This window comes from Phacochoerus africanus, chromosome 11, assembly GCF_016906955.1.
Source record: "Phacochoerus africanus isolate WHEZ1 chromosome 11, ROS_Pafr_v1, whole genome shotgun sequence".
In the NCBI taxonomy this organism is placed as follows: domain Eukaryota; kingdom Metazoa; phylum Chordata; class Mammalia; order Artiodactyla; family Suidae; genus Phacochoerus; species Phacochoerus africanus.
In genome coordinates, this window is record NC_062554.1 from 115,223,959 (window position 1) to 115,248,339 (window position 24,381).

Here is a 24,381-nt window from a genome sequence, read left to right on the forward strand (position 1 = left end):
TGAAAGCACTAAAAATCTAAACATGTGGGATGAAGCTGAAAAGTAGTTACAGGAAAATTTAAAACCTTAAATGCACAAAATACAAAAAATGAAAAAGCTAAAAGTCAATTAGCTAATATCTAACTCAAGATGTCAGAAAAAGTACAGAACAAAATCAAAGAAAATAAAACATTTTTAAAAGAAAAATAAAATAGTCTGGCAAGCATGATTAAGAGAAAGAGAGAAGACATAAAGAAAACAACCAAAGCAGTGAAAGTAGACAAATCTAGAGACAGTTGAAAGAAAGTCTGATCTGGGTTCTGCCATTTTTCAGTCCTGTAACCTTTGAACTACACCCTGCTTATGTATGAAAGGGAGATGACATTAACTCAGTGCCTCGTCACAGTGGTCACTCAGCAAATATTCATTCCTTCTCCCTCCCCTCAACTCTCTTTAAGTAGTGGGTCTGCAGAATGAGGAGGATAAAGCAACTAAAAGTGTGATTTGTGGATTATTAATTATTAGACAGATTCTCATCAACATGAATAAGCAAGAATGGACCATAATTAGTGTTAATATGTGTTCTTACCTGCCAAAACACATTCTTGAGTATATAAAAATCCACATCCAATGCAGCCATAAATATAATTAAAGGTGAAAAATAACAATAGAGTGAAAAACTTGGTGTTCTTAGAAGAGGGTAGATGATTCGGTGCACCTAAACTAACAAAGGCAAGCAAGAAATTAGTTTGCTGACATTTTGAAGTATTAGAAATTAGGTTGATGCTCTGCCAATCAATACAATTTGTACAATATTCCAATTTGTAACTAATGAGAGATTATCTGCAAGGCCAGTCCTGGGGGTCTTATGGTAGATTTCTTGACCTAACTGTCCAAATGAGTTAAATCCATAGTCCTCCACTCACTGGAAAATTGGATGAGTTCAGGCTATAAGAACATAGTTTGTGGCAAGTAATCAGCGTTTTCAAAAGTGGTACCTCTACCACTGGTGATCCCTGAGATCATTCTGGGTGGTTCACAGATAATTATTTTTTATTTGACTCTAAGATATTTACTCTACTTTGCATAAGAAGGAAAAAAGAACTTCACATGGATACTGGTGACTTCATGGTCAGCTTAGGATTTTAAAATCTATAAATGGGTCAAGTATAGAAAAATAATACATAGATAATAATACAGATTGTATTGTATATTGTATATGTAGGACATAAATCATGAAGTTATACACAAATGAATGGAAAACACAGCAATAATGACTGAAGTGCTGTAAATATTCCCTCCTCAAGTCTCTTGCCCAATTAAAAGCTTAAGATTCCTTACTTAACATCTCTGTGCCTCAGTTTCCTTATCAGTAAAAAGGGAATAGAGTGCCTACTTACACTGATGTAAGGATGAATGAATTAACTCAAGAGTTAATAAGTTAAATTAATTTAAATGAAACAAAGCACTTAAAAGTGAGCCTGGCACATAGTAAACACTCAAGAGATGTTAGCTGGTAGTGGTGGTGGTGTTTCAGAAGAGTAACAAGAGGCGTTTACAATTTTAGAAAGGTACAAGCTCTGTCTCCAATTTTTTTTTTTAAATAATAGAATGAGTGAAGAAATGGTTGTTGATTACACCACTATGTATTTGAAATCAAGTTTTAAGAAACTAATGAAAATTTTCTTGGATCTACATTATGTTTTATATGATGCCAGTTTTGCATTCAATCTGGCAGAGCAACCATTCATCCTGACTGTGACTGCTGCCTTCTGTAACTAGAGTCTCCACGAGTGTTGAAGACAACAGCACAGAAGAATCCAGTATATGTACAGGGGAAGGAAACAGCAAAGACTGCAGGCAGATGGTGAAGAACCCAAGAATTCAGTCACATTTTACTTCCAAATTATTGCTTTATTTTAAGCCTAACTTACGTCTCTTTTCTTGGATGGTTTTTCATTTTCAAAATGTTTAACACCAGATGAATTTTTATCGGTAGCTATTCACATTAAAAAAAAATTCCACTCATTCAGGGATAGGATGGGAGTTGATCTTGTTTTGGTCTTTGTTTTTTATTCTCTAATGTATCCTACGGACATTACCTGAATTGAACTGTAGGCCAGTTGTCCTACCAAAAATCCAAATAGAGAAAGAATCATCAAGACAATGACTTCAGAATTCTTTAAAAATGCCCTCAGAAGTCCTAAAAAATAATACATACATGGGTTATTTAGACATAAAGTATACAGATCTAGCAATCCCACTCCTCAGCATCGAAAAGACACATGTACTCCAATATTCACTGCAGCACTATTTGCAATAGCTAAGAGATGGAAACAACCTAAATGTCCATCGACAGAGGAGTGGATCAAGAAGATGCGGTACATATACACAATGGACTACTACTCAGCCATTAAAAGGAACGAAATACCGGCATTTTTAGCAACATGGATGGACCTAGAAACTATCATGCTAAGTGAAGTCAGTCAGACAATGAGGCACCGACATCAAATGCTTTTACTGACATGTGGAATCTGAAAAAAAGGACACAATGAACTTCTTTGCAGAATAGATACTCACAGACTTTGAAAAACTTACGGTTTCCAAAGGAGACAGGTTGGGGGGTGGGGGGAATGCGCTGGGAGTATGGGATGGAAATACCTTAAAACTGGATTGTGATGATCATTATACAACTATAAATGTAATAAATTCATTGAGTAATAAAAAATAAGAAAATTAAAAGCTGACTAAAAAATTTAAAAATAAAAATAAAATACAATCATAATTACATCATTAAAAAAAATCCAAATAGAAAAAGAATCAAGACAATGACTTCAGAATTCTTTAAAAATGCTCTCAGAAGTCCTAAAAAATAACACATATATGGGTTATTTAGTCATAAAGTATAGATTGAAAACAATATTCCATCTATGTATTTAATTTTAAACTTCCTCTGAGTGTCCTATCATTATGAATAAAAACTGACATCTGTTACAAATGCTGTCTCAAGTACAAGACACATAATGAGGCATCACTCATAGGTCAATGTGGAAACTGTTGAAGTTCTCTAAGCTACAGCAACATTATTCTATAGTTTTCCTAAAAGCCAAATATACTTTTAACTATCTAATCCTAGCGAAAAATTTTCACCTACAAGTGTCAAAAGACACTGGTTATTCTGTCACATATTAGACAAAATAGACTTTAAAATGAAGGCCATAGAGAAAAACAAAGAATAACATTTTCTTACTTTAAAACTCCCTACTCTATTCAGCTCATTCCCTCCAAAGGCAATATATAGATTATAATCCAATTAGTTTATGCCTCAGACAAGACCCACTGGCATCTCAAATTCTGCATTTCCTGCCTTCCAGCTATAGGTCATGACAAATCAGTAAATCAGTAAATATTTTTTGTATACTTGTTATGCATAAGGCTAGATAAAGAAATGTTTCTCATTATTTCTACAATCCATTTACTGCTGGAGCACATGTCTCTATGTAATCAAAAAGGATCCAAAGCTAGTGAAATGCATGGTCAACAGCATCTATAGTACCTAAAGGGACCAAGCTCATTAATGAGTATTTTAAAGACCCCAGAGAAAGCAATTTCATCCCCTGACGAGTAAAATTGAAGAAGTTCTTTACATGTGTTTGCATCATTGCTTCTTTATAATCTGCCTAGTTCTGGAAAGGATTTTCAAGCACCTGAAATTTTTCCCCAAATAAAAACAATTTTAAGGGAACTAGAAAATTTTCTCTAATCACTAGCATTGAAATGTGGAATAAAGGTCTGTGTTTTTTAATATGTTACCTACATGAGTATCACTCAGCATGCCTATTAACCTATTAAAATCTTAATAAAGATCTGTGTTTTTTAATATGTTACCTGCATGAGTATCACTCAGCACTCCTATTAACCTATTAAATTCTTAAAATTTTTAAGAGACCCTTGCAGGTGAAGTTTTTCCTAATTCCCTACTAGGGGGTGGGGTGGGTGGTGCACCTTCTCTAAAGAAGCACTTCAAAAGCTATACTAGAATGGACAAAATTAATGACATCAACTAAGAAAATTGTGAACAATATATCAGGGTTCTATTTGCCCCATTTACCTTGCCCCCACCTCAGATACTTTGATCAGGTTAAGACTGGCAGACCAGAGTGTAAGCCAGGCAGTGCAAGCCAGGCAGTGCAAGGCGCTCCCTCTCCCTTGTTACCAGAGATTCTAGACCAAATCTTTTATAGTTATACTACTGATATTCCATTGTAATTATTTGTTTGCCTGTCTCCCCTGTGAGAAGACTCCTTGCAGTGAAGGACTGTGTTATTCTCCACCCTGTTGTACCCAGAAAATGAAGTCACTGAATGAAGGCAAGTAGTGTAGATCATACTTATAATTAAACGAAACAAGACAGATAGCATTCACTCACATCTTATAATCTCATTGGTCCCCTACTTTTGTTGCACTTGTGAGGAGATTTAAAAACAAAAACAAAAAACAAAAAAATTTTTAAAAAACCACCTACCTCCCAAAACAATAGTAGAACATACAAGAACTGGGAAATACACCTTTTCGATAGTATAGTCAGCTGACCTTCCACAGAGTAAATCAGGTCTGTTACCCTCTTCTTGTGCCCAGAAGGACAGGTTTGGGTTTTGCATTGTTTTTTCAGTCTCAGTTGATGAACCTGGATGAGTTACTGTTGACACTTTGACTAGTACAGACTCACCTGTTATGATACACAGAAAGGAAGAAAATAAGACTTGCTAAGACCTAAGCCATCCGCATTCTTCCTACCCTAGATTACACTACTCTCAGATCTGAGCACGTTTCTTCTTGCCACAAGTACACATCAATATCTCCTGATACACTTTTGCTCTAAGAACATTTTATAGGAACACTAGTAGCAGTGACAGCGCTTCTTCCTCATGCTGCTACATGTGTATGGGGAACGACTGTGCTGATTTTTCCATTTACTATTTATTGTACAGCATGGTAATGGTTGCCTTCCCTATTGGACAGTGAGTTTCTCAAGGACCAAGACTGACTATTAATTTCCCTTAAGGCTGTGCACACAATATATAGCACATAATAGGCTCTCCATAAATATTTGATGAACTGAACTTCTAGAATTTTCTCATACTGTTGCAATCTCTTGTCCCCTTTTTCCACCCTCAGGCCCCTTCAAATCCAAAATGGCAGATGTGGAAACAAGGTCAAAGTTAAGTCACATCACTTAAAGGTTAGGAATGGGGAGGATGTAAATAACCAAAAAACAAAGGAAAAGTCTTAAGCTGAGGTTTGATCATATGGTACATTTGAGTGAATTAGAAAAAGTCCCCCTCCCTCACAACACAGCACATGGCTTGGCATGTAAATAAGAGGCTAGATTTCAGCCCAAATACCCATCCCACCCCTTGGCTGCTGCTCCTCTGTGGGACATACGCTGCACAAATATAGGTGAGGGTCCTGAGATGTACTCACTCTCTATCTTTTTTTGTTTGTTTGTTTACAGTCTTACCTGCAGCATATGGAAGTTCCCAGGTTAGGTGTTGAATCAGAGATGTAACTGCTGGCCTACACCACAGCCAAAGCAACAACGGATCCGAACCACATCGGTGAACTACACTGCAGCCTGCGGCAACTCCAGATCCTTAACTACTGAGCAAGGCCTCGGATCGAATCCATATCCTCATGGAGACTATGTTGGATTCTTAACACTCTGAGCCACAACAGGAACACCTCTTTCACTTTTCCTTGCAGCTAGCTTTAACCTAAAATTCCTAGAGGTTCCTAAAGTATCCTCAATAATATTTGGAGCTCATCTTTGCATCTTTGTTCTGTACATGTTTTATCTACAAGCCACAATGATTCTGCTGTGAAGTAGATGGTGGGCAAGAAATGAAATTCAAAATGTTTTCTCTTCAAATTGCCTTACCTCTCCCTCAAGCAGCTCTTCAGTTCCTCGGCACCTTCAGAGCCTATTATCCCCTCTTGTTAGGAAAGCATCACTCTCAAATCAAGTTCTCCCAACTACCAACACCAGCAATACCTTCTACCAAAACTAAGCTGGTTTAGAGTTGAAATCAAGATGAAATTACTCGAAAATCACAAACAGTGCTCAGCTGGGCATCTGTTTGCCAGAGACAGTACTGCCAACTGAAATCACACCAAAAGCTATTTCCATGCCTAATTCCTATTGGTTTCTTGCTGACTTACTTTTATTCTGATTGGCTCTGTATTCACAACTGATTGGCTTTTATTCTGATTGTGTCTGTATTCACAACTGTTTTAACTGATTTTCTTTGACTGACAGTGGTTGAAATGGTCATTGATCATACAGACAGAAACTCCTCCTAAATATTTTTAAATATATACTGTTTTTCTTTTTTCAACCCTAACCATTTTCCATACTGCCCTGTCTCCCGACTTTTTCATTCATCCCTTTCTATTTTCTTTTTTTTTCTTTCCTTTTTCTTCAATGGAGTCTCTCACTCCCGTTTTCCTCCTTAACTCCTACTTGTCATTGGCTTTTTGTCCTTAATTTGAAGGAACAATACCACCCATACTTCACAGGAGGACAAACACGTCCCAAGTACCATGATGCCAAACATGCTATTTTTGCCTCAAATCTAATCATTAAAAACAAATACAGTATAAAATTAAGCAAATGAACTATTTATTAATCAATTTGTAGTTTAGTTTCAAGAAAGTTATTTTGTGGCAATGAAATTCAAGGAAACTTTGACAAATAAAAGTCCCAATTCCTACTTGAGATTAAATGGTTTCAGTCAACAGCTCTATGTCTGCCCCTGACTGCAACAACTACCATTAGCACTCTTGCACCATTCCCCCTAAATGTTTGCTTTATATCATTTTGTTGCTGTTATCTGGTATGGTTCTTTTAAACCACTTGACCCATCCCATAAATCCCAAGGACCAAGGTTTCTTAAGTTGTCTTATTCACAGACTGTCTTCTGAGAGACCCATTCCTTACTCATTCCCTTTCTCCCAATTTCATCTTAACCTTATCCATACTGCTTGTCACCTTGATTTCTCTCCTCCACAGCAATGCCTCAGATCGATTTCAATAATGCCTGAGTTCTAGCTAGTTCCTATCCTACTGCTGTCCCCTCAGGCTCATTTGGTTCATCTAGACCCTATAGGTAAGACTCATGCAGTTTTACATTTCAAAAGTCAGATTGTCCATGACTTTTGGAAAAATCCTCAGACCTCAAGAAAACTTGGACTAAATTCATAGAGTTGGCTCTAGGTTGTATATGGTTCTGAGAGGTAGAGACAGCACATAACTAAAACACAGAGATAATCAGATTTTCCTCCATAACAATATTTGCCATAGAGCTAAAATAGAAAGCAGTAAATGCATATTGCACCATTTTTGGTGGAGCCATGTGAGTAGACTTAAGTAGCTCAGGCTTCCCAGTATGTCTCCACCCAACCTCTCTTCTGATGATAGGCATGGAACAGGTTGGTTGGTCATAGCTCCCATTGCCTTGAGATTATACATATATATCATTACTGGGAGAGAACTGTTCTCTTTCCATTTGAGCTTAGCTGTGGTAATGACTGCCTACAGCAACTAGAGGTTGTCTTCCCAGCTGCACTGAGAAGTCTGAGGCTGAGGAAAACCTTTTCAAGGAGAGACATTTCCATGACATACCATGTGGATATCTCTGAGGTCTTAAAAAAATGACCTCACAATTCTGCCTGAGATTTCAGAAGCCATTTCTTAGTTTGAGAGCTTCTGCCATCTAGAAAGGCTAAGAATGAGACATAATTTTATTTTCAAACCCAGCAAGTACTGGATCTTTTATATTTCTTTTAAATTTTATTTGAAAACTGGACTGTTCCTTTTTGGCTCGTCTCTCTCCTCTCATATTTTAGCAGGGGAAGTCAGGTGGAACACGAACCCTGTCTGGAAAAGCCCCTAGCAGGATCACTGAGTTCCTTACTTAGACAACAGTGTGGCTAAACTTACCACTGTCACCTAACAAGGGTCCCTTTCCTGCAACTTCTAATAAAAATTTCCTCTCTTTTCTATAAATCCCCACTAATAGTCTCTTAGATTGCCTTAAAGATTCTGCTAATAATCTATTCAAGGTCATTCAGGCTTTCACTAACACTCTCCTCTGGCCCCTTTCAGTTTCTAGCCACCGCCCAATCCCAAAAATGCAATACCACATGTTTTATAGTTTATTATGCCAATTTTTCACTTTCACATGCCAAAATTTATATATTATATATCACTGTGTAACAAACAGACCAAACTTAGTAGTTTAAAACAACAACAATCATTTATTTAGCTGAAATCTACAATTCTGGCAGGGCTCAACAGAGGCTTGTCTCTGTTCCATACAGCATCAGCTGTGATAGCTCAACTGGAGGACCGCTTCCAAGATGACCACTCCTATCACTGATGACTGCTGTCTGGAGCTCAGCCAGGGCTCCTGTCCATATGAGTCTCTCCACAGGCTGGTTTCCAAGGAGCATCTCAAGAGAACTAGGTGGAAACTGTATCACCTTTTATCTTATACGATCTATGGAAATCACACAGTTATCACTTCCACTGTGGTCACAGGCCTGCACAGGTTCAAGAGGAGAGAACAGAGACCCACCTCTCTACACGAGAAGGTCATGACCACATTGTAAGAAGAGCATGTGGGATGGGAGGTGTGGCCATCTTGGAAAATACAATCTATCACAAATTCCATTATACATGGGGGGCGGGATTGTCAGCCCTTTACAATTTGGGGTGTCATGTTAGCAGTCTGCCTGCTTTAGCTTAGTCTAAAGCAGTAGTTCTCAAAGGCTGAACTATAGGCCAGTTGTGATTCATGACAGAAGTTCCATCATATATGGCAAAATAAAAACAAAAAAGTCTATGGTAAAATTTATTCAACTTAAAGGGTAGAACCTTATACTGAGGTAACATCCTCCCTTCTTACAGTGTTAGAATGTCTTTTCTTTCATTAAATAATAGTGATAGCAGAGAGTACTTATTTTCTTAATGATGTCATACCAACCTCCTTTTTTTTTTTTTTTTACATTTTTTCAATGAAGAAATAAAAAAGCCTAAGGAACTACTGTCTAGAAGTTATCAGAAACTGAACGTAGCCTTTGCTTTACTACCTCTCAAATACCGTGATTTAATTTACCTGTATGCACTTTAAAATAGTAACTAATTACTCTGAGTGTTCAGAAAAAGCCATGCAGCTGCCTGAGTAACAGCTCAGACTCAGAGCATAAAGGCATTTCATACTCCTGTGACTACAACTATAGTTCAATGCAACAATATGTCACAAGACATACTGTGTATCTCTCAAAACATACTAAAGCCATAGACACAAATGTATATTCAGATCCTCACATCAATAAAATCTTTGAAGTGAAATCCAGAAGTCCCTAGGTTCACGTGCCTAAAAAGTAGTACAGCATGGGAGTTCCCATTGTGGCTCAGTGGTTAACGAATCCGACAGGAACCATGAGGTTGCAGGTTCGATCCCTGACCTTGCTCAGTGGGTTAAGGATCCGGCGTTGCCCTGAGCTGTGGTGTAGGCCGCAGATGCAGCTTATTGCCCTGAGCTGTAGTGTAGGCTGCAGATGCAGCTCGGATCCTGCATTGCTGTGCTCTGGCGTAGGCTACAACTCTGATTACACCCCTAGCCTGGGAACCTCCACATGCCATGGGTGTGGCCCTAGAAAAGACAAAAAAGACCAAAAAAAAAAAAAAAAGTAGTACAGCATGCAAGACGAAGGTTAAAAAAAGAGAAGATTAGAGAAGAAACTAGATACACCATCAGAAAGCTGGATGCTTTTGTGTCTTGTCTTCCAGAGGAGCAGGAGTTGAAATGGGGTTCTGACACCAGAAAAATATGGAGATAAGGATTCAGGAGTCATTTTTTATACAAGTGAACAAGCTCTATAAGTGAATAAAGACTACAGAGTTCTGTGAATAAGGTGGCACTGAAAGAATTCATTCACAACTATTACTTACTAATTTACTATGTTATAGGCTCTTTGGGAATGAAGAAAAACAGGACAAAGCCCCCACTCTCAAAGAGTTCATAGTTCACATGGGAAGACAAACATGTGAACAATTAAATAGACTAGAGTATGAGGCTGTTAATGCTATGGGTGCCCCAATGAGGGAGGGATTAGTTCTTCCTAACAACGGGGATAGAGGTCACGGGGAAGAGAATTACAGACTGCTTCATTAAGGATCAGGATTAACTTTTTTTTTTCAACCTTACTGAGTTATAACTGACATATACAATTGTAAGAATTAATTTTTGAAAAGTTTCTGTAGCTGGAGGCAGATGAAGAAGAGGAGTTGGTGTCTTAGTCCGGTCAGGATGCTATACCACCACCATAAACTGGGTACCTTATAAAAAACAAATTTATTTTCTTATACTTCTGGAGGCTGGCAAGTCCAAGACCATGATGCCAGCAGATGCTCTGTCTAGTGATGGATGTCTTTTCGCTCTAACCTCATATGGTACAAGGAGCAAAGGAGCTATCTAGGGCCTCTTTCATGAGGGCTTAATCCCATTCCTGAGAGCTCAGCCTCACCACCTATTCACCTCCCAAGGTCTCCACCTCCTAATACTCGTACATTGGGCACTAGATCTCAAACTGGGGGGGGGGGTGGGGGCACAAACATATTCATAGCAGCTGCTGAAAAGAGAAAAGTAGTTTATAAGAAAGTAAAGGAACCATAATGACATAAAGGTGCCAATATGAGTTTCAAGGAGAAAATATTAGTGAATACACCAAAAGCTACAAAAAAATTAAGAATAAAAGACTTAAATATGAATAAAGGAGAGAGAGGTTTATTTTCTACTCAAAGTCTCTAGAAATGCCTTGGTCTTATCTAGGAATCTTTTAAGTGAGATTGAGAAATCCTTCCCTAATCACCAGGACTGGAAAGCAATGTCATATTCAAGATAAAAGTTCAGGAAATGTAGAATTAGAACAGAAATGACAAAAATGGCACCTGGCATTTTTCCAAATTATCCCAGTGCTTAAAGATAATGTACTTCTTACAATCTACAATATCAAGAGAATGGCACAAACACAGGTCTCTTTCTTTGCATTACACCACCAACACCCACTGGATCTACCAGAGAGGGGAATGAGAGTTATTGCTCTGTTCTTCTGTTTAAGGCAACTGAAATGGAATTGCTCATACATAAAAAAAGATCTCAAAACCTTAAAATTTGTGAGATGAATTTAAAACAGTGTTCCTCAAAACTACGGCTGAGAAAATGTCAACTGGAGTTCCCATCGTGGCTCAGTGGAAATAAATCTGACTTGTATCCATGAGGATGCAGGTTTGATCCCTGGCCTTGCTCAGTGGGTTAAAGATCTGGAGTTGCCATGAGCTGTGGTGTAGGTCACAGATATGGATCTGGCGTTGCTGTGACTGTGGCATAGGCTGGCAGCTACTGCTCTGATTCAGCCCCTGGCCGGAACCTCCATATGCTACGGGTGGGGCCCTAAAAAAAGAAAAAAAAAAAGAAAGAAAATGTCAACCAATAAGGAATTACTGAATTGCCCATTTCTTTTCCTTCCTCTCTACAGTGGAAAAACTAGCTTTCAGGGCAGGACAAAGAAGAGAATAATTTTCACTCTGTAAAACTTTTCCAGAAAATCAGAGTCATAGAAGGTTCAGGGGCTCTCAGACAAACAAGAACAAAGGACATTCCAAATCACTGATATGAAACCATCAATGACAGTTAAAACCTACATAATATAAAACAGAAGGGAAAATAGCATCCATTTACAATAACTATATCGCCAAATGGAATCCATTTATAATAACTGTATTGCCAAAACTACAGAATAGGGGAAATCTAAGTATAAAAAAAGATCTGTGTTTATTAAATTTAGAAGGAGATTAAGATAAAGAAATGAGATTTACTAAGAGACTATATCCTACCTTAAAGGTGAATTTTAATTTGGACATAGGAAATAAATAGCTGTTTAATTTGAGGTCTGATCCAAACCATTCTTAACATTTCATTGCTCTAGAATGTTATCCCATAGCTTTCCATTTGAGAGAAGAAAATATTTTTCCTCTGCAAATAGAAAATACGTCTTTTTTAAAAAACAGAATTCCTCAGTGAAAGAGAAATTTCCTGCCTCAATTACACAGAAAATTGTTAGATTCTCCAAGCAGCTTTTAGAGCTTCCATATGGTCTTTTAGAGGGAGTCATACACTGGTGCTCTCCGGAAGGAGCACGTGGAACTCACATGAGGCTGACTTGCAAGGGGCAGAGGCAGGGCCAGAGAGTCTGTACATTAGCATGCTGAATGGAGTAAAACAAAACAAAGGTGATTTAATTTCATACTTGAACATTTTTATAAAACCCCACATCTATTTTCTTAACTTCAGTTGGCATGAATAGGTTTGCCTCTATAGATACTAGAAGAAAATGTGGCCTTTTTAAAAATGTATGTTCAGTAGAAGGTATGATCTTGGCTTCTTTTCTGATCATGGCTTAGAATACAGATTTGGCACTTTTCACTTGACCTGAAAGGAAGCAGATTTTTAAATAATTTCATTAGCTTGCAACAGAAAACAAAAATGAAGCCAATTTTTAAAACAATAGACATGAAATAAATCAGTATATCCAAGCCTGAACCAGTCATTAATGAAAACTTGGTGTTGGTGAGTCAATGCAAGCATTTCCCCCTCCACCTTTTTTTCTTTTTTTTAATATTTAAAGCTGTGAGGTCACAATTCTCATATAATCAGTATTACTGTTCCAAATTCTGCCATTAAACAGGGTGAATCTGAATAAACTGCTTAACCTCACGTGCCCGTACTTTCTTCGTTGTAAAGCAAGGAGGTCATTTCAGAGGTTCCATCAAGATTGAACACTTCTATAATATGAAGGTTTAAGACACCGGGTGCTTGGAGGGGATAGAGGGGACCTGAGGAGACATTTAACCCTTCCTGAGGGGTGAGAAGGGGAGGGAGGGTAGCTGGGCCAGACTAACAATACTGGTGGTACAGCGGGGGAAGGTGGGAATTGAACCACATAACCAACAATTCAGGTCTTAACCTTCTTACTCCTGGACTATACTGGTCTCACTCCCTCTAGTCTCTTCTCCCTCTATTCCATTTTACAAGGAAAACCAGATTATTTTCCACTACTTAATCCCTCTTCTCTTCTACTTCAAATAAAGCCTTTAATGCAACCCCCTGCCCTGAAAATAAATTACAAACTTCTAGCTTACAATTCAGTTCCTTTTTTTTTTTTTTTGGCTGCATCCACAGCATATGGAAGTAACTATGACAGGGATCCAGCCCATGCCACAGCAGTGAACTGAACCACTGCAGTGACCACACTGGATCCTTAAATCACTGTGCCACACGAGAACTCCACAATACTGTACATTTAATCAAATGATTACAAGCTCACTTTCCAACTTTTTCTACTGTTCCTTAACTCCAACTCAACTACAATCAGCCAGATGGATCCTGACCACTTTTGTATTCCCACATCTTAAACTGTTATCGTCATACTGTGCTTTCATCCAGAATTCCCTTCCTATTCTACCATGGTTACCTATCTTTTCAGGCAATTCCTCTTCATGATGCTTCCTCTTTATGCTTAGGCTTCTCGGAATATATACAGTACTTAGTTTATCTTTTCAAATACATATGTTTACTCACAAACTTGCTGGTGGAATCCTTAAAGACAAGAATAGTGCAAAGGCATCTGAGGGAACCTAGGAGAATGCTATGTATATGTTCATTAGATGTTAGGTATCAGTGGCAAGGGATATTCTGTCATACTACCTAAAACAGATTAAGTGTCTCAACCTTTAAGAAAACACACACACACCTCTTTTTGATAAACACATATATCTTAGGTACTGGAACATCCACATTCAAAAGAATGAAGCTGAAATCCTACTTCACACCATATAAAAAATAACTTAAAATTGATCTCAGAACAAAATATAGGACTTAAAACTAGAAAACTCTTACAAAAAAACATAAATCTTGGTGACCTTGAAGAAGGCAGTGATTGTTAGACATGACACTTAAAGTACAATCAAAAGGGGGGAAAAAGGAAAAACAGATGAATTAGACTTCATCAAATTAAAGCCTTTTGTGCAAAGGACACAATTAAGAAAACGATAAGATAATCTGCATAATGGGAGAAAATATGTGCAAATCACATATGCAATAAGGGGCTTGTGCCCAAGATACATAAAGAACTTTTATAATTCAACAATAAAAAGAAAAATGCAAACATGTGGAAATGATACAACATGCTACTAAAGTAAATCAAGGAAGAAAACAGAAAATGCCTCAGATCAGGTGAAAATGGAAACACAACTTTCCAAAATCTATGGGATGCAGCAAAGGTAATTCTAAGAGGAAAGTTTATAGCAATATAGACCTCCTCAAGAAACGAGGAAAATCTCAAATAAACAACCTAACCTACCATATAAAAGAATTAGAAAAAGAAGAACAAAGCCCAAAGTCAGCAGAAGGAGGGGAATAATAAACACCAGAAAAGAAACAAATAAGAGAACCAAAAAAAAAAAAGAAAAGATCAATGAAACCAAGAGCTGGTTGTTTGTTTGTTTGTTTTTTGTCTTTTTGCCTTTTTTAGGGCTGATTTCAGCGGCATGTGGAGGTTCCCAGGCTAGGGGTCGAATCGGAGCTGTAGCTGCCAGCCCACACCAGAGCCACAGCAATGCGGGATCCGAGCCACATCTGTGACCCACACCACAGCTCACAGAAACACTGGATTCCCAACCCACTGAGCAAGGCCAGGGATTGAACCCGCAACCTCATGGTTCTTAGTCGGATTCGTTAACCACTGCGCCATGACAGGAACTCCAAGAGCTGTTTTTTTGAAAAGATAAATTTATAAACTTTTAGCCAGGCTCATCAGGAAAAAAAGGAGAGGACTCAAGTAAACAAAGTAAGAAATGAAGAGATGGAATAATAACTAATATCACAAAGATACAAAATAAATCACAAAAAATACTATAGTTACATGCCAACAAATTGGGCCACCTAGAAGAAATGGTCAAATTTCTTTAGACATACAACCATCAAAGACTGAATCAAAAAGAAGTAGACTATCTAAGCAAATCAATAACTAGTCATAAGATTGAATTTGTAATAATAATAATAATAAAATTCCCAGAAAAACAAAAGACAGGACCAAATGGCTTCACAGGGGAATTCTACCAAACATATAAAGAAGAGTTAATATGGGCTATCTTTCCTTTTCTTCTCAAACTATTTTAAAACACTGAAGATGAGGGGACACTCCCAAATTCATTCTATGAGGCCATCATTACCATAATACCCAAACTAAAGATACTACAATAGGAGTTCCCATCGTGGTGCAGTGGTTAACAAATCCGACTAGGAACCATGAGGTTGCGGGTTTGGTTCCTGCCCTTGCTCAGTGGGTTAACGATCCGGCATTGCCGTGAACTGTGGTGTAGGTTGCAGATGCGGCTTGGATCCCGCGTTGATGTGGCTCTGGCAAAGGCCAGTGGCTACAACTCCGATTAGACCCCTAGCCTGGGAACCTCCATATGCCGTGGGAGCGGCCCAAAGAAATAGCAAAAAGACAAAAAAAAAGATACTATAATAAAAGAAAATTATAAGCCAATACTTCTAATGACTATAGATAAAAAATCCTCAATAAAATTTAGCATGCAAAATTTAAAAATTCATTAAAAGGATCATAGACCATGATCCAGCAGGATTTATTCCAGGAATGCAAGGATGGTTCAATACATGCAAATCAATCAATGTGATACACCACATTAACAAAAAGGATAAAATCGCACAATCATCTCAAAAGACACATAAAAAGCATATGCAGAACTCAACATCTATTCATGATAAAAATTCTCATCAAAATCCATAAAAAGGAATATATTCTGGACATAATAAAGGCCATTTATGACAAACCCACAACCAACATTATATTCAATGCTGAAAATCTAAAGATTTTCCTCTAAAATCAAGAATAAGACAAGGATACCTGCTCTCACCACTTCTATCTAACATAGCATTGGAAGTCCAAATCACAGAAATCAGACAAGAAAAAGAAGTAAAATGCATGCAAATTGGGGGAAAAAAGTAAAATTGTCACTATTTGAAGATGACATGATACTATATACAGAAAACCCTAAAGTCTCCACCAAAAAACTATTAGAACTAACAAATGAATTCAGTAAAGCTGCAGGATACAAGATTTATATCCCCAAAATCTGTTTCTTCTCTGTACGTTAATAATGAACTATGATAAAGAGAAAGTAAGAAAATAGTCCTGTTTAAAATCACATCAAAAAGAATAAAATACTTAAGAATACATGTAACCATGAAGGTGAATGACCTATACTCTGAAAACTATAAAGCATTAATGTAGGAAACTGATGATATAAGAAAATGGAGAGATAGCCCATGTTCCTGGATGAGAAGAAATAATATTGTTAAAATGGCCATACTACTCAAAGTAATATACAGATTTAATGCAATCCCTATCAAAATACCAATGGCATTTTCCATGGAACTAGGAAAAAAAAATCACACTTAAATTTATATGAAACCACAAAAGACCCAAAATTGCCAAAACAATCTTGAGAAAAAGAGCAAAGCACACTCCCTGACTTTCGACCATACTACAAGGCTACAATAATCAAAACACCATGGTACTGGAACAAAAACAGACACATGGATCAATGGAACAGGATGCAGAATGCCCAGAAATAAACCCACAAACTTACAGTCAATTAATTTATAACAAAGGAGGCAAGAATATACAATGGAAAAAAGACAGTCTCTTCAATAAGTGATACTGGCAAAACTGGGCAACTATATGTAAAAGAATGAAATTAAAACATTTCCTCACACCACATACAAAAATGAACTTGAAATGGATAAAAATTTAATGCAAGACATGAAAGCATAAAACTACTAGAAAAGAGCATAGGGAGAAGACTCTTGGACATAAAATGTGGCAATATTTTTTGGTTCTGTTTCCAAAAGCAAAACAAATGCAAAAATAAACAGACCTAATTGAAAGCTTCTGCAAAGGAAAGCATCAACAAAACGAAAAGACAACCTACAGAATGGGGAAAAAAAACTTGCAAATGATGTAAATGACCAGGTATTAATATCCAAAACATATAAACAGCTTACAGAACTCAACATCAATAAAAAAAAACAAACAATTTGATTAAGAGATTGGCAGAAGACCTGAATGACATTTTTCCACAGAAGACATACAGATGGCATATGAATAAATGCTCAACATTGCTAACCATCAGAGAAATGCAAATCAAAACCACAATGAGTTATCACCACACTCTTATCAGAATGGCTATCTTGAAAAGTCTATAAATAACAAATGTTGGTGAGAATGTAGAAAAGAGGGAACCTTAGTACACTGTTGGTAAAATGTAAATTGGTGCAGCCACTGTAGAAAATAGTATGGAGGTTCCTCAAAAAAACTAAAAAGAGAACTACCATATGATCCAGCAATTTCTTTTTTTTTTTTTTTTTTTGTCTTTTTAGGGCCACACCTGTGGCACATGGAGGTTCCTAGGCTAGGGGCCGAATCTGAGCTGTAGCTGCCGGCCTACAGCCATAGTAAGGCCAGATCCGAGCTGTGTCTATGACCTACACCACAGCCCACTGCAATGCTGGATCCTTGACCCACTGAGCAAGGCCAGAGATCAAACTTATGTCCTTATGGATACTAACTAGTTGGGTTTATTAACCACTGAGCCACAACAGGAACTCCCTGATCCAGCAATTCTACTTCTGAGTATGTATCTAAAGAAAATGAAAACACTAGTTGGGAAAGATACATGCACTCCAATGTTCACAGTGGCATAATTTACAATAGCTAAGATACAGAAGCCACTTAAGTATTCATCAAAAGATAAATGGATAAAGAAGATGTGGTATACACACATAATGGACTATTACTCAACCATCAAAAAAAAAAATGAAATTCTGCCATTTACAACAACATGGTGGACCTAAAGGCCATTATGCTTAGTGAAACAGGTGAGATGGAGAAAGACAAATATTCTAGGTTATCACTTATATGTGGAATCTAAAAAATAAAAAAATGAATGAATATAACAAAACAGAAAGATATTCACAGATTTAGAGAATAAACTATTGGTTATCAGTGGGAGAGGGAAGAGGGGAGGGGAAAGATAAGGGTATAAATAAGCAACAGGAATGTAAGTTGGTACAGCCACTACAGAAAACATTATGGAGGCTCCGCAAAAACTAAAAATAGAATTACCATGTGATTCAGCATTTGCACTCCTGTGTATATATCTGGACAAAACCATAATTCAAAAAGATAAATGACTGCCTGTGTTTATAGCCGCACTATTCACAATAGCCAAGATATGGAAGCAACCGAAATGTCTACTCACAGATGAAACAGATAAAGAAGAGTTGGTACATATATATAATAGAATATTAGTCAGCCATAAAAGGAATGAAGCAATGCCATTTTCAGCAACATGGATGAAAACAGATTATCATACTAACTGAAGTAAGTCAGAAAAAGAAAGACAGGGAGTTCCTAGCAGGTGGCTTAGCGGGTTACAAACCCAACTGGTATCCATGAGGACAAGGGTTTGATCCCTGGCCTCGATAGGTGGGTTAAGGATCCAGTGTTGCTATGAGCTGTGGTGTAGGTTGCAGATGCAGCTTGAATCCCACATTGCTGTGGCTGTGACATAGTCTGGCTGCTGCAGCTCCAATTTGACCCCTAGTCTGGGAACTTCCATATGTCACAGATGCAGCCCTAAAAAAAATTTTCTTTAAACCTCCACAAATATCATACAACTTATATGTAGGATCTAAAATATGACATAAATGAACCTATATACAAAACAGAAACAGACCCACAGACATAGAGAACAGACTTGTGGTTGCCAAGGGGGAAGAGGGGTGAGGAGGATAGACTGGGAGACTAGGGTTAGCAGAGGCAAACTATTACACAGAGGATGGATAAGAACAAGGTCCTACTGTATAGCACAGGGAACTGTATTCATTATATGAGATAAACCATAACAGAAAACAACATTTAAAAGAATTAATAGGAAGCTCTACTGTGACACAGCGGGTAAAGGATCTGGCATTGCTGCAGCTGTGGCACAGGTTGCTACTGTGACATGGGTTTGATCCCTGGCCTGGGAACTTTCACATGCCACAGGTGGAGCAAAAATAAATAAATAAATAGATAAATAAAATTTTAAAATAACAAGAATGTATATATATTCTTTTTATTAAATAATATATTATTTTAAAATATTACTTAATATATTTAATATATATTTGTATTATATACATATTTGTGTTATTTAATATATTATTAATATATGTATGCATAACTGAAACATTTTGCCTTATGGCAGAAATTAACACAATATTATAAATCAACTATACTTCAATTTTTATAAAAAGCAACAAGTATAACAAGCATATACTGTATACAAGGAAAATATAGCCATTATTTGTAATAACTTTAAATTCTATTAAAATATTGAATTACTATGTAGCACATCTGAAACTAATACCATATTGCAAATCCACAATATTTCAATTTAAAGGAGATCCTGCTGAATAGCATTGAGAACTTTGTCTAGATACTCATGTTGCAACAGAAGAAAGGCTGGGGGAAAAATGTAATTGTAATGTATACATGTAAGGATAACCTGACCCCCTTGCTGTACAGTGGGAAAATAAAAAAATAAAAAAAAAAAAACAAGTTGTTCCCATGTGGCTCAATAGATTAAGAACCCAACTAGTATCCATGAGGATGCGAGTTTGATTCCTGGCCTCGTTCAGTGGGTTAAAGATCTGGTGTTGCTGCAAGCTGTGGTGTAGGCTGCAGATGCAGTTCAGATCTGGAGATTTGCTGTGTTTGTAGCATAGGCCTGCAACTATAGCTGCAATTCAACCCCTAGCCTTGGAACGTCCATATGCCACAGGTAGGGCCCTAAAAAGACAAAAACAAACAAGCAAAAAATATGAAAATTCAACTTAGAAATGGGTAAAGGATGCAAATAGACATTTCTCCAAAGAAAATATGCAAATGATTCTTAAGCACATGAGAAATGCTTAACATCATCAATAATTAAGGACATGCAAATCAGAAGTACATTAAGATACTTCATATTCACCAGAATGGCTAAAAAAATTTTTAAAGACAATAACAAACATTGAAAACAATGTGGAGTTGGAATTCTCATACACATTGCTTATGGAAATGGAAAATTGGAAACAGTTTTGTAGTTTCTCGAAAGGTTAGATATAGAGGTATCATATGACCCAGCAATTCCATTGCCAAATATATACCCAAGAGAAATGAAAACATGTGGCCACAAAAAATGTGCACACAAAACTTAATAGTATAATTATTTTAATAGTCAAAAGAGTGAAAACTCAAATGTCCATCAACTTAATGTATGGATAAATTTGAATCCATCCCATGTACTATTATTCAGTGATAAAAAGGAATACTGACACATATTACAACACAGATGAATCTTAAAAATATTGTCCAAAGTGAAAGAAGCCAGACACAAAAGGTGACACACTGTATGATTCTATCTATGAAATGTTCAGAACAGCAATCCACAGAGACAAAAAATAAATTAGCGGTTGCCCAGGGTTTAAGAGAGGGAGGAATGGGTTGTGACTGCTAACAGGCATGGTGTTGCTTTGGGGGGCTATTAAAATATTCTAAAATTAGGAGTTCCTGTCATGGCACAGTGGTTAACGTTTCCGACTAGGAACCATGAGGTTGGGGGTTCGATCCCTGGCCTCACTCAGTGGGTTAAGGATCTGGCGTTGCCATGAGCTGTGATGTAGGCCGCAGATGCGGCTCAGATCCCACGTTGCTGTGGCTCTAGCATAGGCTGGCAGCTACAGCTCCGATTCGATCCCTAGCCCTGGAACCTCCATATGCCGTGGGAGCGGCCCAAGAAATGGCAAAAAGACAAAAAAAAAAAAAAAGTTCTAAAATTAGACAGTGGTGATGATTATACAACTCTGTGACTATACTGAAAACCACTGAATTGTACACATTTTAAGTGCTGAATTTAATGGTTTGAGAATTCCATCTCAAAGAACTGATATTTTAAAAATCTTAGGCACATATGCCATCGAGATTCTGATGGTGCACCTTCTCTACAGACAGGGTAGTGTTCCCACAACAGGTTTTTCAAGCTATAGAGTTCTAACACTGAAAATGTTTTTTTTCAAATTTTGTACCTCTATCTCCTTGGAGGACAGGCCTTCTTAGTTGAAAATCATGGGTCAGAACCATAGTAAATTACGTAAAACTAAATGATTAATGATGGTAATAAGATTACTATTAGACATTCTCTACAGCTATCACTCAGTCATTACTTTTAGCTATTGATCATATTGAAACTACTAATGAAACTGAGTTATAGATTAGTGCTTGGAACAAGGTTAATGACTACTTAATGACAACTGTTGAAATCAGAGTACATCAGAAATAACACTGAACCTATTTTCATCTTTTCTGACAATCAAACCATTTTTTACCCAAAACTTACGTGGTGTAGCCATTTTTGTGAAGATAGGAGTCACAATATCTTCCAGTTGCTGTTTCTGCTCAAAAAGCTCATTAATGGAAGCTTCCAAATGGGTTTCCAACCACTCATTTTTTATACGGCATGCACTGAGGATGGTATTCTAGAGCCAGAAACAAAGAATTTACCACTTATTTATTAAAAAATAAAAATCTCAGAGTTCCCGTCGTGGCGCAATGGTTAACGAATCCGACTAGGGACCATGAGGTTGCGGGTTCAGTCCCTGCCCTTGCTCAGTGGGTTAACCATCCGGCGTTGCCATGAGCTGTGGTGTAGGTTGCAGACGTGGCTCAGATCCCACGTTGCTGTGGCTGTGGCCTAGGCGGGTGGCTACAGCTCCGATTCGACCCCTAGCCTGGGAATCTCCATATGCCATGAGAGTGGCCCAAGAAATAGCAAAAAATAAAAAAAATAAAAAATAAATTAAAAAAATAAAAATCTCTAATATCTCCAAACCAGCACTGTGCAACATAACTTTCTGTGATGATGGACATGCTCTTTATCTGCTTTGTTCAACACAGTCGCCATTAGACATAGCCAGTGAGCACTGGAAAAGTGGCTAGCGTGGCTAACAAACTAAATTTTTAAATAGTTTAATTAATTCTAATTTAAATAGCCACATGTGGCTAGGGGTTACTATAGTGGACAGTGCAACTCTAACATTAGTAGAATGTGAGAATAATGAAACTCTTAATCTAGACTCATGAAGCCCTGAGCCAGTCTACCCCCTCTCCCTAATTCTTTATTTTCATTGAGCCCTCTGATAAAGAAAAGTGTTTGCAAAGGTTGGAAAAGAGGGAGTTCCCGTCGTGGCGCAGTGGTTAACGAATCTGACTAGCAACCATGAGGTTGAGGTTCGATCCCTGCCCTTGCTCAGCGGATTAAGGATCTGGCGTTGCCATGAGCTGTTGTGTAGACTGCAGACATGGCTCGGATCCCACGTTGCTGTGGCTCTGGCATAGGCCGGCAGCTACAGCTCCGATTCAATCCCTAGCCTGGGAACCTCCATATGCTGCGGGAGCGGCCCTAGAGAAGGCAAAAAGACAAAAAAAAAAGGTTGGAAAAGAATAAGTGGATGATATGACCTGTATGCCACTCAACAAACAATGCTGGTATTTTATTCTTTCTCAGGTTTACAGGAGGAAGAAGTACAAGAAATACAAAAAGGTCTCCATCTCACTGAAAGCCTCTAAATTTGCATTGTAAAACCATCTCTTTGCACAGCAAACTGCTGGTGTCTGATTTAAGATGTTCATGTTCTATGGTTTGTAACAAAAGAGACATGAATAAATTTATTATGTGTCCTATCCATATTATTAAATAAGCAGTGGTATATGCAGAAGCATACAGAATGAATGGATGTGGAAAGATGTTCATAATATATTCTTGAAAGGAAAAAAAGCAAATTAAAGAATAATTTGTATCGTATGAACCCATTTTTATTTTTTTCCTTTTTCAGCCATGCTCCATGCCACATGGAAATTCCCAGGCCAGGGATCAAATCCAAGCTGCATCTGCAAACTATGCCACAGCTGGGGCAATGCTGGATCCTTAACTCAAGGCACTGAGCTGGAGATCAAACCGTCAAAGCCACAGAGATGAGCTGGATCATTAACCTATTGTGCCACAGCAGGAACTCCCTTAACCCATTTTTATATATATAAAAAAACTTACAAAACTGTATATATGCATACATGTGTTTATATAAGTGAAAGGAAAAGTATGATGAGATTAACACAGAAGTATTACTAGAACCATAGGATAATAAGACTAGAAAGGGAAAAGAGAAAACTATTAAGTTTGCTTTATATGTTTCACTTTTATTCTAATTATTACTAAATATACATAATATTTTCTAGTTCAAATAACCAAATATTTAAAAGTTGAAATTAAAGGCTTTTACAGTAACCAGTTTGACAAAGCACTGTTTGTGCCAGAAGGATTGTTTTGCAGATCTAAAAGATGCAATAGCTATTCTAATAGAATTTTGCCTATATTTTGTTTCACACAGAACATTTTGCATAGAAACACAGGAAAAAAATTAAAACCAAAACACATTTCTGATATCTTGAGCCTATCTCTTTTGTGTGTACATCCAAAGTAAAAACTAATTCAGAAGCAGTACTTAGTATATAGTAAATGTGGCAAGCTGGTTTTACAATTAGCTCTCTTTACATTTCTGTATCTTTATACCATTGTGTAAAATTCGATATACTAAAAAATATGTAATGTGCATATATATAAGACATATGCTGTGTATCGACGTTTTAAAACATAAAATGAAATAAGTATCAGTGGATCCCACTAATCAACCTAAAGAACAAGAACACTGCCAATACCATTAACACTAATTCTGTGCCCCTCTCCCACTTCATCCCCTTGCCCACCTCCAAGAGATAACCATGATCTGCACTTATACCTTTGCTTTCCTTCTTTAAATACTTTTACCCCATATTCAGGCATCCCCAAACGACAGAGTTTAGTTTGGCTTGGGTTTGAGCTTTACAAAAATCTATGTATTCTTTGGAGATTTTTTTTTCACTCAGCATTACATTTCTAAGATCCATTCATGGTGTTGGCTGTGATACTTAGTATATCTCCATGTCACTCTGTAATATTATTTCATTTAATTATTATCAGACTATCTCTAATCAGTAGTTTATTAAGAAAGGAAAAAAGGAAGGAAGGGAGGGAGAAGAAAGCAGTGAGGACCTAAGGACCACCACCTACTTCTA

General features: G+C 37.3%; 2 protein-coding genes across 2 annotated transcripts in view; both read right to left on the reverse strand.

Annotated features, from left to right (window-relative positions):
- The window catches only part of SLC9C2 (solute carrier family 9 member C2 (putative)), a 75,030-nt gene extending 70,329 nt beyond the window's left edge, over positions 1-4,701 (reverse strand). Inside the window, 3 exon segments of the mRNA XM_047752515.1 lie at positions 569-697; positions 2,082-2,182; positions 4,505-4,701. Of these exon segments, the coding sequence (XP_047608471.1) occupies positions 569-697; positions 2,082-2,182; positions 4,505-4,640 (366 nt within the window). The 5' untranslated portion in view covers positions 4,641-4,701.
- Positions 4,702-11,431: 6,730 nt separating this feature from the next.
- The window catches only part of ANKRD45 (ankyrin repeat domain 45), a 37,111-nt gene continuing 24,161 nt past the window's right edge, over positions 11,432-24,381 (reverse strand). The window contains exons 5-6 of the mRNA XM_047752525.1: positions 21,611-21,749; positions 11,432-12,533 (exon numbers count right to left, since the gene is read on the reverse strand). Of these exons, the coding sequence (XP_047608481.1) occupies positions 12,502-12,533; positions 21,611-21,749 (171 nt within the window). The 3' untranslated portion in view covers positions 11,432-12,501. The remainder of the gene's footprint in view (positions 12,534-21,610; positions 21,750-24,381) is intronic.